Genomic DNA, 14566 nt, shown 5'->3' with positions numbered 1-14566 from the left:
CTTAAGTCTTCTGAGCGGCTGTCCGTCCCAACACCAGCAGGTATGCAGCAGCTGCTCAATCAATAGATGTGTGATAAACTGTGGTCCTGGGCAGTTCTCCCAGGTGTGAAGGTAGTGCAGAATGAGTATGAATGTGAAGCAGGGCACGCAGCACTGAAAAAGAACATGCACACTCAGCAAAACAATTTTCTGGATGAACTCGGGAGAAGGATAAAGCTTTATATTTGTGTTTGCAGTATTAAGAACTAACAACTTCTCACATTCAAGATCCAAGACAACAACTAAACCACAAAACATTCAACATTTTCTAATGAACATGTTACTTATTAACCTAATGAATACAAAACTTTTGTGTGAAAAAAATAAAACTTTGCTGTGTTATCAGGGGTTGTGAGCAGCACTGATTCCTAGCTGGGTGCAGTGACTTCCTGGGGTCTTGATGTCACACTGTATCAAATCATCTCTGCAGTTTTGTCAGCTGCACATTCATGCTGCCAGTCTCCCCTTCTGCTACATCCCAAAGGTGTTCTACTGGATTCACATCTGGTGACTGGGGAGGTCACCCAAGTTCACTGAACTCACTGTCATGTTCATGTAACCAGTCAGAGACGACTTTGAATTTGTGACATGGAGCATTATCCTGCTGACAGTAACCTTTAGAGGATGGTAAACTGTGGGATGCACATAGTCAGCAACAATAGTTGTATGTTCACTGAGCAGATGCATTTAAACCATGGCTGAGTGGTATTAAAGGGCCAGTGTCAAGAAAACTCTTCCATCTGCGGTCTCAGCAGAGGAAAACTGAGATAGATTTATAGATACTGTATTGATCCCAAAGGCAATTTAGCCCCCGATTCTACATGATTTTACAGCGGCCACATGCATGGCTTATTTATAACTGTATGAATAAACAGGACTACAGATGTTCTTAATAAAATGTTCACTGAGTGTATAGTATGATAGTGATATCAGGCTTTTAGCATTACTCTATGCAAGGATGTGAGTAAGTCACACTGTTCCATTGATGTTCCTGTAGATGTTTTCATAATCTATTAATTGAAAAAATACTTCCTGTTTTCCTAGGGCTTCTTGAAATATAATGGCCAAATGATGCATGTTGGACTTGCAAAGATGATTTCCATAAGGATGCTCCACAATTAGTTAGTAAAACTAAATCTGAATTGTGTTTCCTCATTTTCACACAATATGAACCAGCCTGTGTTCTGCATACCAGCTCGAGGCCGTGCAGCAATACATTTTGCATTCCCAGCCAAAATGAATGGAAAAGTGGTGTCATACTTTGGACCCCTGCAGTCTACGGTTGGCAAATAATGTAGTGAAATGCTGCCTGCACATGCAGTGTGAAGTATGCTTCACTGTTGGAGGTCCACCCTAGATAACACCTGAGGCTACGAGAGCTGATGTCAAAACATACAATATCTAATATTTCATACCCAGCGGATCTGCTCCAAACTGCTACATTTGTGTTTGTCTTAATTGTCTGTTGCATACTATTTCCTGTTTGAGTTATGGCCAGGCTACAACATATTTACAATTCGTTAATGTCCATTTAAGATGACAAAATATGGTTTGCCTTTCAATAATGCCATCTGTTGTGAATGTGATCAGGGCTTCATATTAAATCAAATGAGCATGTGTGGGGTCTGTATGCTGTCAATAATTAATCAAGTCAATTCCAAGGCAGTAATATACATTACAGTTAGCTGACGCTTTTATCCAAAGCGACTTACAATAAGTGCATTCAACCCCAAGGGTACAGACCCAGATCTACAAGAATCAAGAAAGTACAATTTCTTCAAAAATAAAGAAAAACTACAAAGTGCTATTTAAGTGCTACTAAATTGTTAGTTTCAAAATTGTATTCAAGGTATAGTCGGAAGAGGTATGTTTTTAGTTTGCGGCGGAGGATGTGTAAACTTTCTGATGTCCGGATGTCGATGTATATACCCAAAGATAGTAACTCCATATGCACTTGTCATTGAACCATGATAGAAACATTGCAAAATATAGACCCTTAAATCTAATTTAAATACAAAAAAAAAATTGTCAAATTCATCAGCAATGTCATAACAATCACCATTCTGTCTCAGTCCATAGTGAGACAAGACCGCTCAGTCACTTATATATATGGAATATAATTAATTAATATAACCGATGTTGTTTTGTGATGCAAGTGCAAATATTGGCAATTAGATGACCTCTATTTGGAGTTTAACATTTCTCAAACAAATTAAATTACATAATGATATGACTCACATACTTTTCAGTAATCTATCTGTTCACAAAGTCACAACACACATTCAAGGTTACTGGCATTTTTAACTCAGGACAAACAACTTGTTTTCTGGACTTGGAACCTGAGTTGTTTAAATAAAATGTAAATTAGTCACATTATTTTCCTTTCAGACCCCATCACATAATCCCTTTTGAGGGGAGAAAACACATTTCTCTCACTTCTGGTGCTCAGGGCACATATTAGCATTTTCAGACGTCAGCCACATTTAATGTAATTTCAGGACAGTGCACTCCTCTGTGACTTCACCAGAAAGCAGTTTTGCTCAGGTGTCTCTGTCATCAATGCTTTTTCCTCATAATCTGTGTGAGGACACTGAAACTATAGGTTAAAGGGCCATGGTGGCAAATACTATGTCACTGTACATGCAGCAACACACTATGCGAGCTGCTTTCAGATAAGTACTTTTGCCCATCGCTGATAAATCTGCAAAGCACTCCTCTCTACTGATCAACACATCTCGGTTGCTTCCATTCAGCACTTCAACATGGTCAAAATCCTTCAATAATATTGAAATGTGCACACATTGTTGAGATTAACTGATCAATATTCATTTCAAATGCCAGCTAGTAAAAACAGATTTTCACATAAATGCCTAAAAAAAGTGATTTCGTTGATGGCTGGTTGTTTCATTGAATTTTAAACTCACTCCAATTTAAGATTGATGAAGTTATCCCTCCAGGAAACGCTTGAGATTAGGGCTTGGTGTCAACCCCTGTAAAGCCTGAAAACTCGGATTAAAGTTGACAAGTGTGTGAGGTGGAGGAAACTTTCCCCCACTCCATGTGGGGCAGATTTGGGGGCATGAGTCAACAGACAAGGACAGCTTTTCCACAAACTTAAAATACCCTCCATTCTCTGGCTGTCCCATGAAACCCCTCATAGGGTCACACTGACAAGATGATTTTCAAATGGGCAACATAAGAAAAGAGTGGAGTATAAGAGTATGCCTCCACAGTGCACCACTTCACAGTGTGAAGAAGAGGCAGAAGAGTCAGAACATTTTTAACACAGAAATACAAAGAGCTTAGACAGTAGAGTAGAAGAAGTCTTACCTGGGAACACAAGCACAGCAAACACCCACGACAGGATGATGAAGCATACCGAATTATACATGATTCCCGAGCAGTGCTGATTCTGATGTGCCGTTTGTTTTAAAGAGGCTCTTTTTCTATCTTCCCACAACCGAGCTACAACCGAGCTGCCCACTTGGTTCCTTTTTCTCTCTGTCTCGTTCCTGAATGTCAGTTTGAATAGCTTTTCATTTCCACTTGCTGGCTGTACTGAAGATGCTTTAAATCCAGTGCAAAGTAGTATTTGGTGGCACACACACGCACACACAGACACCGGCTCCTCACGCAGCCTTCGATCTCCCTCTCTTGCACGTACTACAGCGCACAGGGGGACCAGCACTCTGCCAGACTGGAGTGGGGGGGAGAGGGCAGCCTCCGCTCAGCTGGTATTGGTTGACGCTGCTGTCGATCACCCATGAACAGTCCTTGCTCTGTATTTCCCCCTTTATTTTTTTTTGTCTGGCTGCTTTGACTCCTCAGCCCTGCTTTCCTACCTCTGTCCTCTGACAGAAATAGAGCAGGATTAAAAACATGATGAAGGGATGATATTTAATAAAGGCTAATAAATAGTAGCCTCTCACTTAATAGAAATGGTGATTTGGGAATCTGCAAAATGTTCTAAAAATAATTATTTTTAGATTTTTGTGTTGACTGACATCTTGGGGGTATGTGGGAGTTTAATGAGGTATTCTGATGCAGTGTTGTGACAGCTTGGACTGCTCTTTCCGGCGGAAGCACCTACAGTAGATGTTTGTTTGTGAAGAACTGAAACACCAGTGGATAGAAGGAATCATAATGAGATGACACCGTTTTTATGAGATTCTCCCTTAAATACTCACTGCTGCTATTTTGAGTAAAGTCAGCGGCAATGTTGAGTGGTTCTTTGTAAAAAGCAGGTTGAAATTCCTTACTGTTATCATATGCAATATCTTCTTTTGCTTAGATCTACACAATTCTCAAGGTAAAGTAAAGTAGAAATTTTCAATCCATAATACAATGTTGATACATTTGTAGCTGCAGTCCATCCACTGGGCAGGTAAATCAGATGCATTGAATAAAGCACAGGGAAGAGCTCCTCTCTGTTCTTTAATAGATGCAAAGAAGTGCACATTTGCCAAACCAACCAATTAGTCGTCATTCTTGACATCTGCTCTATTTGAAAACAACAAGAGTACAAAAGTTCCTCTTTTACTGCTTTTTAAAAGACAGCTAAAGCCACAATAAATTTGAATCTGATATATAAACCATTACTTAGTAGTTTGGTCCAACAACTACTGGATGAACTACTGAAATGAAGAGAGCCTCAATGGACACAGAACAATTGTGTTCTGTGTGGAATGGGGGAAGAGCGGAAATTCGAGTTTTGGATAGCTAAAATCAGTGGCTTAGCGAAAAAAACTGAATGAAATGTATGGTCAGTGAATATAATGCCTGTAACTGAGCTGAATGAAAAAAAAATATATATATATTTATGGTGCCCCCGAAGACTTTCTTCTACAACTTTCCACCAACAGATGTGTTTGTGTCTTGTGACATTTATTGAAACCATATGCTTTGGACAGCTGACACTGATATCGCATCTGACATAAGGAAAGGTTTCGGTTAAAGAATGAACTCTGATCACCACAAGCTTCTGAACACAATATCTCTCATTTGGGAATAAGCATGAGGTGACAGTTACACAGTTTGATAAAATTATTCATGGAAGGGTCCCTCAAAAGTGTGAAATCTAATAATGCTATTTTGAGGAAAAATAATAACCCTACCTGATTTGGACATGCCATCATATTGTGAGAAAATGTTGGACGAGCATGAATCTGGCGCAGGGTAAAAAGAGATTCACCACTACTGGGATTTAATTCTTGTTGGTTGAGGTTCCAGTCTGAACAGGTGCTTCAGTAACACAATTTGTCATTGTTGGCAGTTGGGAGGCCAGTCAGGTATCATGTTCATGTTACTGCACTTGATTGCTTTTGTGCAGGGGAGTTGAAAGATTGTGTGAAACCTCCAGTGACGCTCTGAGTTAGAAAGGGAATCCATGTCAATTACAGGAAGCATGCGGCTGACTACAAGTTGAAAATGCTGCAGAAGTCAACAGAAGTTATCTTTCTTTGTGAACTAACTTGAAAAACCTTTATATGTGAATAAAAAATAAAACCCAAAATAAAATTCAACTTTGTGCCTTTTTGTTGGCATCCCCTCACAGACCCCTCAAGCTTTCCAGTCCACACCACGGGAGCCAGCTTTCTGCACTTTAATCCCTGGTCAATTCTATTTTAATAAACAAAGTTTTTGACTTGTTTTTTATATGCAAAATGGTTTAGCGTTGTTGTTTTGTGACGGACTAAATAACTTTCTAGTAATGCCAGATACAACTCTCTCTTAGGCATATTGATTAATTAAATGGATAATGAGAAATAATGGGAACACGTTTGGAATTTCCATTTCATCATTTGAAAACAGAATGAAAGACTTTGAGGAATGAAATGAAAAATGTGTTCAATTTTGTCAGAGATAGCTGCACCTGTTACTCCATCTAAGTCTCACGACAGTGTTTCTTTATATATTGGTCGGTATACATACACGCTTTAGCTGCAAGTTAGATAATACAACAGTAAGATGGTATTGAAGCTGTGGTTCTCTGAATGAAGAGACTCTTTCCACCTAGCTACATATTCCATAAATTCAAAGAATGTCCCCAGCAGACAGCAGACGGAAATGCATGTTTGAACATTTGTCATTATATTTTCTCATCTGTAAAATGAAGGACATGTGGATGCATTTGAAACATTCTGAAAACTTTATATAAAACAAATATCTGATGTCTCACAAGACACTAGAGTTCCAAAGCTATCACTATTGCTCTACCACCTATATGCTGTATTTGTGCCATTTTGTATGCATGCTATTGCTGAATGATTTTGTTGGGTTCAAAGCTGGCATGTTACAGAGCATCCAGCACCAGCTATCAGAAGGAACTGCGGTGGCTTAAACATGCATTCAGAGCTTTATTTTGCAGGAAGACAAGTAAACCCCCCCCCCCAACTCCCCCACACCTTTTAAAGGTTGTTGAGGACTTCCCACTGTCACTGTCAAGATCTTCTGATGTCAACACATGAGAGGGTCTGCATCATCTGTTCCCCCACACCACAACTTAAACACTCGAGTGATTATTTTTCCTCTGTGATGGAAATGATCTGATGTGTCCCTGAGAGCCTCCTTTGCCACAGGATCCCAGGCCATACTGGCGTAGCTGGGGCCATGCAAAGATCATGCAGATTTTCTGTGGATATATGCAGCACAGTGAATTTGCACTTTTAATCAAAAGTTTCTATTTACTTTTACCTACTGTGTTTCTGTGTAATGACCTGAACAACTTTGTCGAATAAGTGTACCAGCAGACTCAAGTCGGGCTTTCTCACAGGTTTGGCTTCATTAAAAACAATAAACTGGTAATCCGACATGACAAAAAGGAAGGTTTTACTCGTGAAACTTGTTCACAAATTCACTTTGACAGACAAAACACTATGAGGTGACTCTAAAATCAAACCAACATGTTGTTTCAGCAGTATTAGATTTGTAAAGAGCATTTTACAACAGCCGCTACTGTATTTCTGAAACTGGACAAACTAATCTGACAAACATTTCCAGTGAGAATAGCAGATGCGAATAACTCTGAAAGCATTATTAGTGTCACATCCTGTCATGACAGCTGTATGAACATTAAAGCTAGATCCCAGAATAATATATTTGATGTGGAAGCTGTCACAATTTCCTTAAGTCAGTAGCTTGTTAATGAGCTACAGCAAACGTCTATCATCATAATCATTTATAGAAAAGTAGCTCATCTAATTACATTCCTCCTGAAATTGTGTTGGCAAAAGTCCACTTTTTAGTTCTGCGACAGCTCAAGGGGAATGAGACGGATTGAACCTCTCAATCATACCATTAGTTTATACTGATTCCTTATTTATGGTTTATCTCTCTCCCATGACCTGAAAATATTGATCTTAGCCTCTTCCTTTCCAATGAGGACTACAATCCAGAAAACATATAACCTTACTTTTTATACATAGTATTTTCTTTAAGGTCTGAACTTGATATCCAGTCTTGCTATTGTATGTTTATGTCACTTGTTCTTAGGCTTGATACAGGAGACTGATGCTGGCTTTGTTTACTTCAGTCATAATCAGCGCTTTTCTCTTGCACAATTGCAGCCTATTGATCTGCAGCGCTGGATTTAGACAGTTGCCCAGTCCTCCTCTCTAATTTGCAATTGACAGCCTCATTAGTAATGCAAAAGAAAATTGCTCTTGCTCACAAACATAAGCCTTCTCACATCTAAAAGGTAAGATGAATCCGATAGAGACAAGTCCTGACAGCCAGACATTTTGAAAGGCTTTTGCTATGGCTATGCGGGTCCTACACTGATTGAAAGTTTGAAATCTCTTTTGTAAAATCATTATGTCAAACATACTATCGAGTGTAATGGCTACTACTTGATGAGAATATGCTATTAAGATATTTGGCAACTCAGACATATGTTGATACTGAACACAACAGAAAATATAGCATGTTATTTTCTACCAAATTATTTGATACACTGAAATATTCATTAGGAGGGACACCAGCATTATTATGGTTGTTTTAAGTCTCTGAATATATCTTATTGATTATTGACTAAGTTGGCTGAAGCCTACCCAACCCGTAACAAATCAGGCAAAACGGCAGCAGAAATCTTTCAGCAATTTTTGCCCATTGATCCGAAGACACGGTTGGGAGGTGAACGATTTGTTCATCTGCCGGGTACGAGTCTTTGGATCATTTGCACGCACCCCCCATACTACTGGGTCAACGGGTGATATTATTAGCGCTGCTCTGCGCTTCAGCGTCCGGTGTGAACAGCCAAGCGCCGGCGCGCTAGGGATAGCGCTTACGTCACGCTTTGGCATCGCTTCCGCGTCCGATGTGAACCCGGCGTTAAAGTGACGGAACGATCCGGAGTCATGATCCATCATCATCGATTTATAACTTTAAAAATGCATGTGATTATCATTTTTAGTGAAGAGGGACAGAGACAAGAATATATACACAAACGCACACTTCCCCGGAGAGACCTTGCAGTCAGTAGATACTAATTATGACATGTCCTTTGTTCTGGAGGCTCTGGTGTCTCCAGATTAAAGAACATGCAGGCATTAGGCTTTTGACTACACATGTAGGCAGAACTGTAGTTCACAAATACCAGGTCCCAACAAAGCCTTAGAAAAATGGTCTATTGTCAAAATGGAAACCTGGATTGCATGCAACCTTGGAAGTGTGTCCCTACTAGAGCACTGGAGATCTGGCAGACAGTGAAACAAACACCTAGGTGATGCTTTTGGGCCTCCTGGACCACTTTTTCAATCTCCCTACTGGCTGCTCACACCACACAAACAGGTGGCAGGATGGTTTCCTCTTGTGAATCCTCTGCAGGAGAGGCAAACTGACGTAAAAGGGTGTTGGTCTTGATGTTCCTGGAGCCTAGCTGGTAGGTGAGCTTTGAAGTTGAACCGACCCAGGAACAGGGCCCCCCGAGCCTGACGTGAGTTGATCCTGCGAGCGGACCATATGTTGGAAAGTTTCTTATGGTATGTCCAAACGACAAATGGTTGAGTGGAGCCCTCCAGCCAGTGCTTCCATTCTTGGAGGGCCAACACGACTGCCAGCGGCCCTCCGTTACACACATAATTGCATTCCGCTGGGGTAGAGTCGTTGGGAGAATAGTGTGCAGGTATGCTGCTTCTGGTTGGAGGTGGACACTAAAACCATTGTCCGAGGCGTCAACCTCCAACACAAACTCAGCTGTAGGATTTAAACTTAACTAAAGCAACCTCGGCTGCAGGGGACTATACAAAAAGGAACTTTCACAGAAGTCAGTTTGGTTAGCAATGTAGAAACTTGATTATAGTCACAGATAAACCTGCCGTAAAAGTAGACAGACCCCAGAAACCTTTGAAGTTGCTTTGTTGTTGTAGGAGTGGGCCATTCAGCCACTGCCTGAACCTTGGCAGTCTTCCAGCGATTTTCCCCCCCCCCCACACACACAGATATGTTGTGGAAAACGGGAGCAATGTCCGAATAGCTTTGTTGGCCAGAATGGGGAACTCCTTGACAGCAGATAAGCAAAAACTGTCCAAAGGAAGATCAGCAAGTTTAGCTTTAAACCACAATATTGTTTCAGTTCAATGAGCTCCTCTTGCTCCTGTAAAGTCATGTCCTTTCCAGCAACTGATGCTGAGCTGTATGGGTCCCTAACCCAGTCAAGGCATTATGTGAAGGCTGAAGAGAAATAAAATGACAACTTCTCCTCAAGAGTTTTCAAATGTATGCCCATCACCTCGCACATTGCAGCAGTGTTGACACGGTGAGTGGGAACATCTCAAGGTTGCCACGCTGCACATGTTGTTGCCAAAGCTGCACCTTTAAACGGAACCCATTTATTTTATCAGTGCTCGAAAGCAGGTTTTCATTTCGGCCTTGCATCCGTGTGTTCAGTTCATTCAGATGATGAAATATATCAGCCAGGTATGCCAGCTTTGCACACCACTCATTAGTTGCAAGCAGCTTTGAGTAATCGGACCTGTCATTTGTCAGAAATACTTTATGTTCCTCTCGCAGCTCATTCACACAGGCCAGCACCTTGCCGCGCAACAACCACCGGACCTCCGTGTGGAGCAATAAGACTTCGCTCCGCTCCCATTTCCTCACACAAAGACCCAAATATGCGACATTTCAAAGGTTGCATCTTCACAAAGTTCACTATGCGCCAACATCATCGAACACAGGAGCTAGATCTGATGGTAAGGTCTTTGTAACAAGGCCAAAAAACAATATCTGGGTGTCTTTCTTTGACCCAACTTACAAAGCCTTTGGTGCGCCCGACCATGGCTGCGGCTCAATCAGTGCAGACACCTGTGCAGTTTTCCCACGTAAGCCCTCCTTTGTCAAGATATTCCCACGTGACCTGAAATATTTCCTCTGTTGATTTTTCTGGCAGTGCCTCGCAAAATAACACGTTTTCTCCAATGGCTTCTCTATACACAAAAAACGCACGTTGGCCAGCGTGTGTTACAATGTCCACTAATATCCGTCGACTCATCAAGTTGCAATGCAAATTTCTTACTGATGCGCATCTTTTCAAAAACAACAATTTTGATGTCCGCAGACATGTCATCAATACGACTGGCAATTGTGTTATCTGAGAGAGGCACTTTAGCTACAGTGCCTTGCATAAGTATTCACCCCCCTTGGACTTTTTCCCATTATGTACCGTTACTAACTGGAATTCAGATAGACTTAAATAAACTTTTTCCCGTTTGATCAACAAAACATGCATAGTACTTTGGAGGTGCAAAATAAATTTTATTGTGACACAAACTATAATGAGAACAAAAAAGTTGACATCTGTTGGGTGCATAAGTATTCACCCCCCTGTGTCAATACTTGGTAGAACCCCCTTTCGCTGCTATTACAGCTGCAAGTCTTTTGGGGTATGTCTCTACCAGCTTTGCACATCTAGAGATGGAAAGGTTTGTCCATTCTTCTTGGCAAAAAAGATGAAGCTCAGTCAGATTGGATGGAGACCGTCTGTGAACCGCAATCTTCAAGTCTTGCCATAGATTCTCTATTGGATTGAGGTCTGGGCTTTGACTGGGCCATTTTAAGACATTAACATTCTTTAATCCAAACCATTCCTTTGTAGCTCTGGCTGTATGTTTAGGGTCATTGTCCTGCTGGAAGATGAACCTCCGCCCCAGTCTCAAGTCTTTTGCAGACTGCATCAGATTTTCTTCAAGGATTTCCCTGTATTTGGCTCCATCCATTTTTCCCTCTATTCTGACCAGTTTCCCTGTACCTGCTGAAGAGAAGCATCCCCACAGCATGACGCTACCACCACCATGTTTCACTGTTGGGATGGTGTGCTCAGGGTGATGGGCAGTGTTGGGTTTTCGCCACACATAGCGTTTTGCATTGAGGCCAAAAAGTTCAATTTTGGTCTCATCTGACCAGAGCACCTTCTTCCACATGTTTGCTGTGTCTCCCACATGGCTTCTGGCAAACTCCAAACGGGATTTTTTATGGATCCCTTTCAACAATGGCTTTCTTCTTGCCACTCTTCCATAAAGGCCAGATTTGTGGAGTAGACGACTAATAGTTGTCCTGTGGACAGATTCTCCCACCTCAGCTGTGGATCTCTGCAACTCCTCCAGAGTAACCATGGGCCTCCTGGTTGCTTCTCTGATTAATATTCTCCTTGTCCGACTCTTCAGTTTGGGTGGAAGGCCTCCTCTTGGTAGGTTTGCGGTTGTGCCATATTCTTTCCATTTTCTTATGATGGATTTTATGGTGCTCAGAGAGATGTTCAAAGCTCTGGATATTTTTTTATAACCTAACCCTGCTTCATATTTCTCCACAACTTTATCCCTGACCTGTTTGGTGAGCTCCTTGGTCTTCATGATGCTGTTTGTTCAGTAATGATCTCCAACAAACTCTGAGTCCGTCACAGAACAGGTGTATTTATACTGAGATTAAATTGCAGACAGGTGGACCCTATTTACTAATTATGTGACTTGCAAATGTGACTTGTGAATGCAATTGGTCGCACCAGATCTTTGTTAGGGGTTTCACAGTAAAGGGGGTGAATACATATGCACTCAACACTTTTCAGATTTTTATTTGTAAATAATTGTGAAATCCATGTAATATTTCCCCCCACTTCCAAATGATGCACTATTTTGTGTTGGTCCATTACATAAACTCACGATGAAATAAATTTTAATCTGTGGTTATACCATGACAAAATGTAGAAAAGTCCAAAGGGGGTGAATACTTATGCAAGGCACTGTATGTCTTTGACCGCGTCAGGGCCAAGCATCTCATTTACAATGGCTTTACAAGCTGGCAGTGTTATTGTTTCTGCCACAGTGTGGGACTTTTTTGATTTAGCTACGAGTTCAGCAACAAGGTAGCTTTGTGGTTTTTCTCAAAAAAGTTGCCTGTTTCTCATTGTTTTTACGTAAGCATACAAAATAGTCCATCGGCTTGTTTTGAACGGACGGGTGTTTCGTTTGGAGATGACGTTTAAGCTTGCTTGGCACCATGGCGCTATTGGATAGCTTCTCACCACACATCAAGCACACCGGAGTCGGTGCCGTCCAGCCCCTCTGAAAGTAAATCCGAATGAAAGATAGCTTTCGCTGTATTGCCTCAAGTTCACCGTCTTGTCTTTTTTCTTTCGTCTACCACTCATACTAGAGCAGAATTTTGTCCAGGGCCCTGTTCGGCAGTAGCATTTTCACTTCTCAAAAACTTCTCCATCACTTTCACTGCCACCTGTCACGTGCAGCACTAACTCTATTGTCTTTTTACATGACAATGATGATGATATTAGATAATTTCCAACGGCACACCTGACGATCTCTCACGGCTTACTGGTCTAACCCTTCACTGGCCCCATCATGTCATTCATTCTTGAACGCAGCATCTCCAGCTCTGAATAAAGGAGCTGCAGCCTGGTATCCAGTGCTCTTCGTTTGTCTAACTTTGCTTTTGCGGCTTCTGATATAGCTGCAAGCTTGGCATTGGCCCTTGGACTATTGCTGCCTTCTGAATCAGGGTGATTAGTGTGAACATCAATATCTTCAAAATTAATTTTTCCAGATGGGAGGAAATGGTCTAATAGACTCCTCGCCAAGATAGCGACTGTGGTACCTATAAAGAAACAGAGGGTCAGGAAGGCCATGACCAGAAAGAGGAAAAATCTTCTGCTCTTGTTTTGCGAATGTATTGATGAGTCTTCATTCAGTGCGAGGGGATTGAGATTATATAATACTGCCAAGATCAGAGGCATATGAGATTAAAGACTATCTGAGATGAATTCTCACTGCCAAGATCAAAGGAATGTGAAATTACAGAGGTTCTGAAATGACGCGACCATACCAAATTTAAAGGCCTGTTGCCAAAACAGGAAGGGATTTAATGAATGTTGGAGATATCCGCATTGCTTAGGTTTTAAGATATGGTAATTGGTTGATTGTTTTTTAGAATTAAGAGCAGAGGGAATGAGTGTAAGCTGCATTGTAAGAAGAAGCAAGTATTGTAAAGAAGTGACAGTGGTTGCCAGGCTGAGTTACAATGGAGATAATTCTAAGCTAAAACATGTTGAGCAGTTGCAGGTAACTCAAGAAGGAGTGAGGAAAGACAGCGAGTCTGTACTTCTTGAGTTTGAAGAGGAAGTGCTCCCCCAGAAGGTGTCTCTTGGCTTCTTAAGCTATAGTGTCAGAGAGTACATTCCCAAACCAAAGTGTGGTTGAAACATATTTTGTAGTTGAAGAGTAACTTTTTCCATACCTGTCTAAGACGTTGATGACCTGAAACCTGTATGACCTTTCTATTACTTATTGACTGTCCAAGAACCTAATGGAAACGTATTCAAATCATTTTTTTGTTACTTGATTCCTGTCTCAAACTGCGCCTACAGAACCAGTGTGAACTGGCTCTTACACACAGCCTTACTTCTCTTATATAAGATCCCTGCATTTGACTGTCCTGCATCTTCACTTTGAGATCCCAGTGACTCTCTGCGTTGATCCTTTCTGCAGAAAGCCCCTATAACAATACAAACAAATTTTGTGTTCCAGCCTCTTGTATTTTCAAATTTCCATCACACCAATGAGGTGCTAAATGTCAAAGATCTGGCCATACAGCAAAGACATGTAAGGGGAGAATAAGATGTGCTAGATGCGGGGAAATTCCCGAGTATGAGAAATGCAACAACGAACAACAATACTGACATAACCATGTCAGTTTCTACAATAACATAACCTTACTGTGGATTATTTGGGGTGTGTACTAATGGAAATGGAAAGAAATGTACAGCTGGTGATAGTTCAGAGCAGTGACATATGCTGAAGCTGTGAAAAGAGTAAACAAGGAGAGTACAGAGCAGGGAAGCAAGTCACAAAAGAATCAGAAGAAGACATGGCATGAAGAGATTTTGGCCATCCAGGTAGTACACCATCATTTGTTGATTTAGAACAGTGTAAGGAGGCTATTCTTAAAATTAACTATATTGTGCACCACTTTTTTGAAGAATGTTTGCTTAGATGCCTGATAGTCCATAAGTACTATATAGGTC

At 41.1% G+C, this 14566-nt stretch overlaps 1 protein-coding gene across 3 annotated transcripts in view; it reads right to left on the bottom strand.

Moving 5' to 3' along the window:
• The window catches only part of opcml (opioid binding protein/cell adhesion molecule-like), a 322331-nt gene extending 318634 nt beyond the window's left edge, over positions 1-3697 (bottom strand). For all 3 annotated transcript variants that reach the window (XM_053441824.1, XM_053441826.1, XM_053441827.1), the window contains exon 1: positions 3370-3697. In XM_053441824.1, the coding sequence (XP_053297799.1) occupies positions 3370-3416 (47 nt within the window). In that variant the 5' untranslated portion in view covers positions 3417-3697. The remainder of the gene's footprint in view (positions 1-3369) is intronic.
• Between the last annotated feature and the right edge of the window lie 10869 nt (positions 3698-14566).

This window comes from Pleuronectes platessa, chromosome 15 (genome assembly GCF_947347685.1).
Source record: "Pleuronectes platessa chromosome 15, fPlePla1.1, whole genome shotgun sequence".
In the NCBI taxonomy this organism is placed as follows: Eukaryota; Metazoa; Chordata; class Actinopteri; order Pleuronectiformes; family Pleuronectidae; genus Pleuronectes; species Pleuronectes platessa.
The sequence above is the reverse complement of the archived record's forward strand: the minus strand, read 5'-3'. Positions and strand labels throughout refer to the sequence as shown.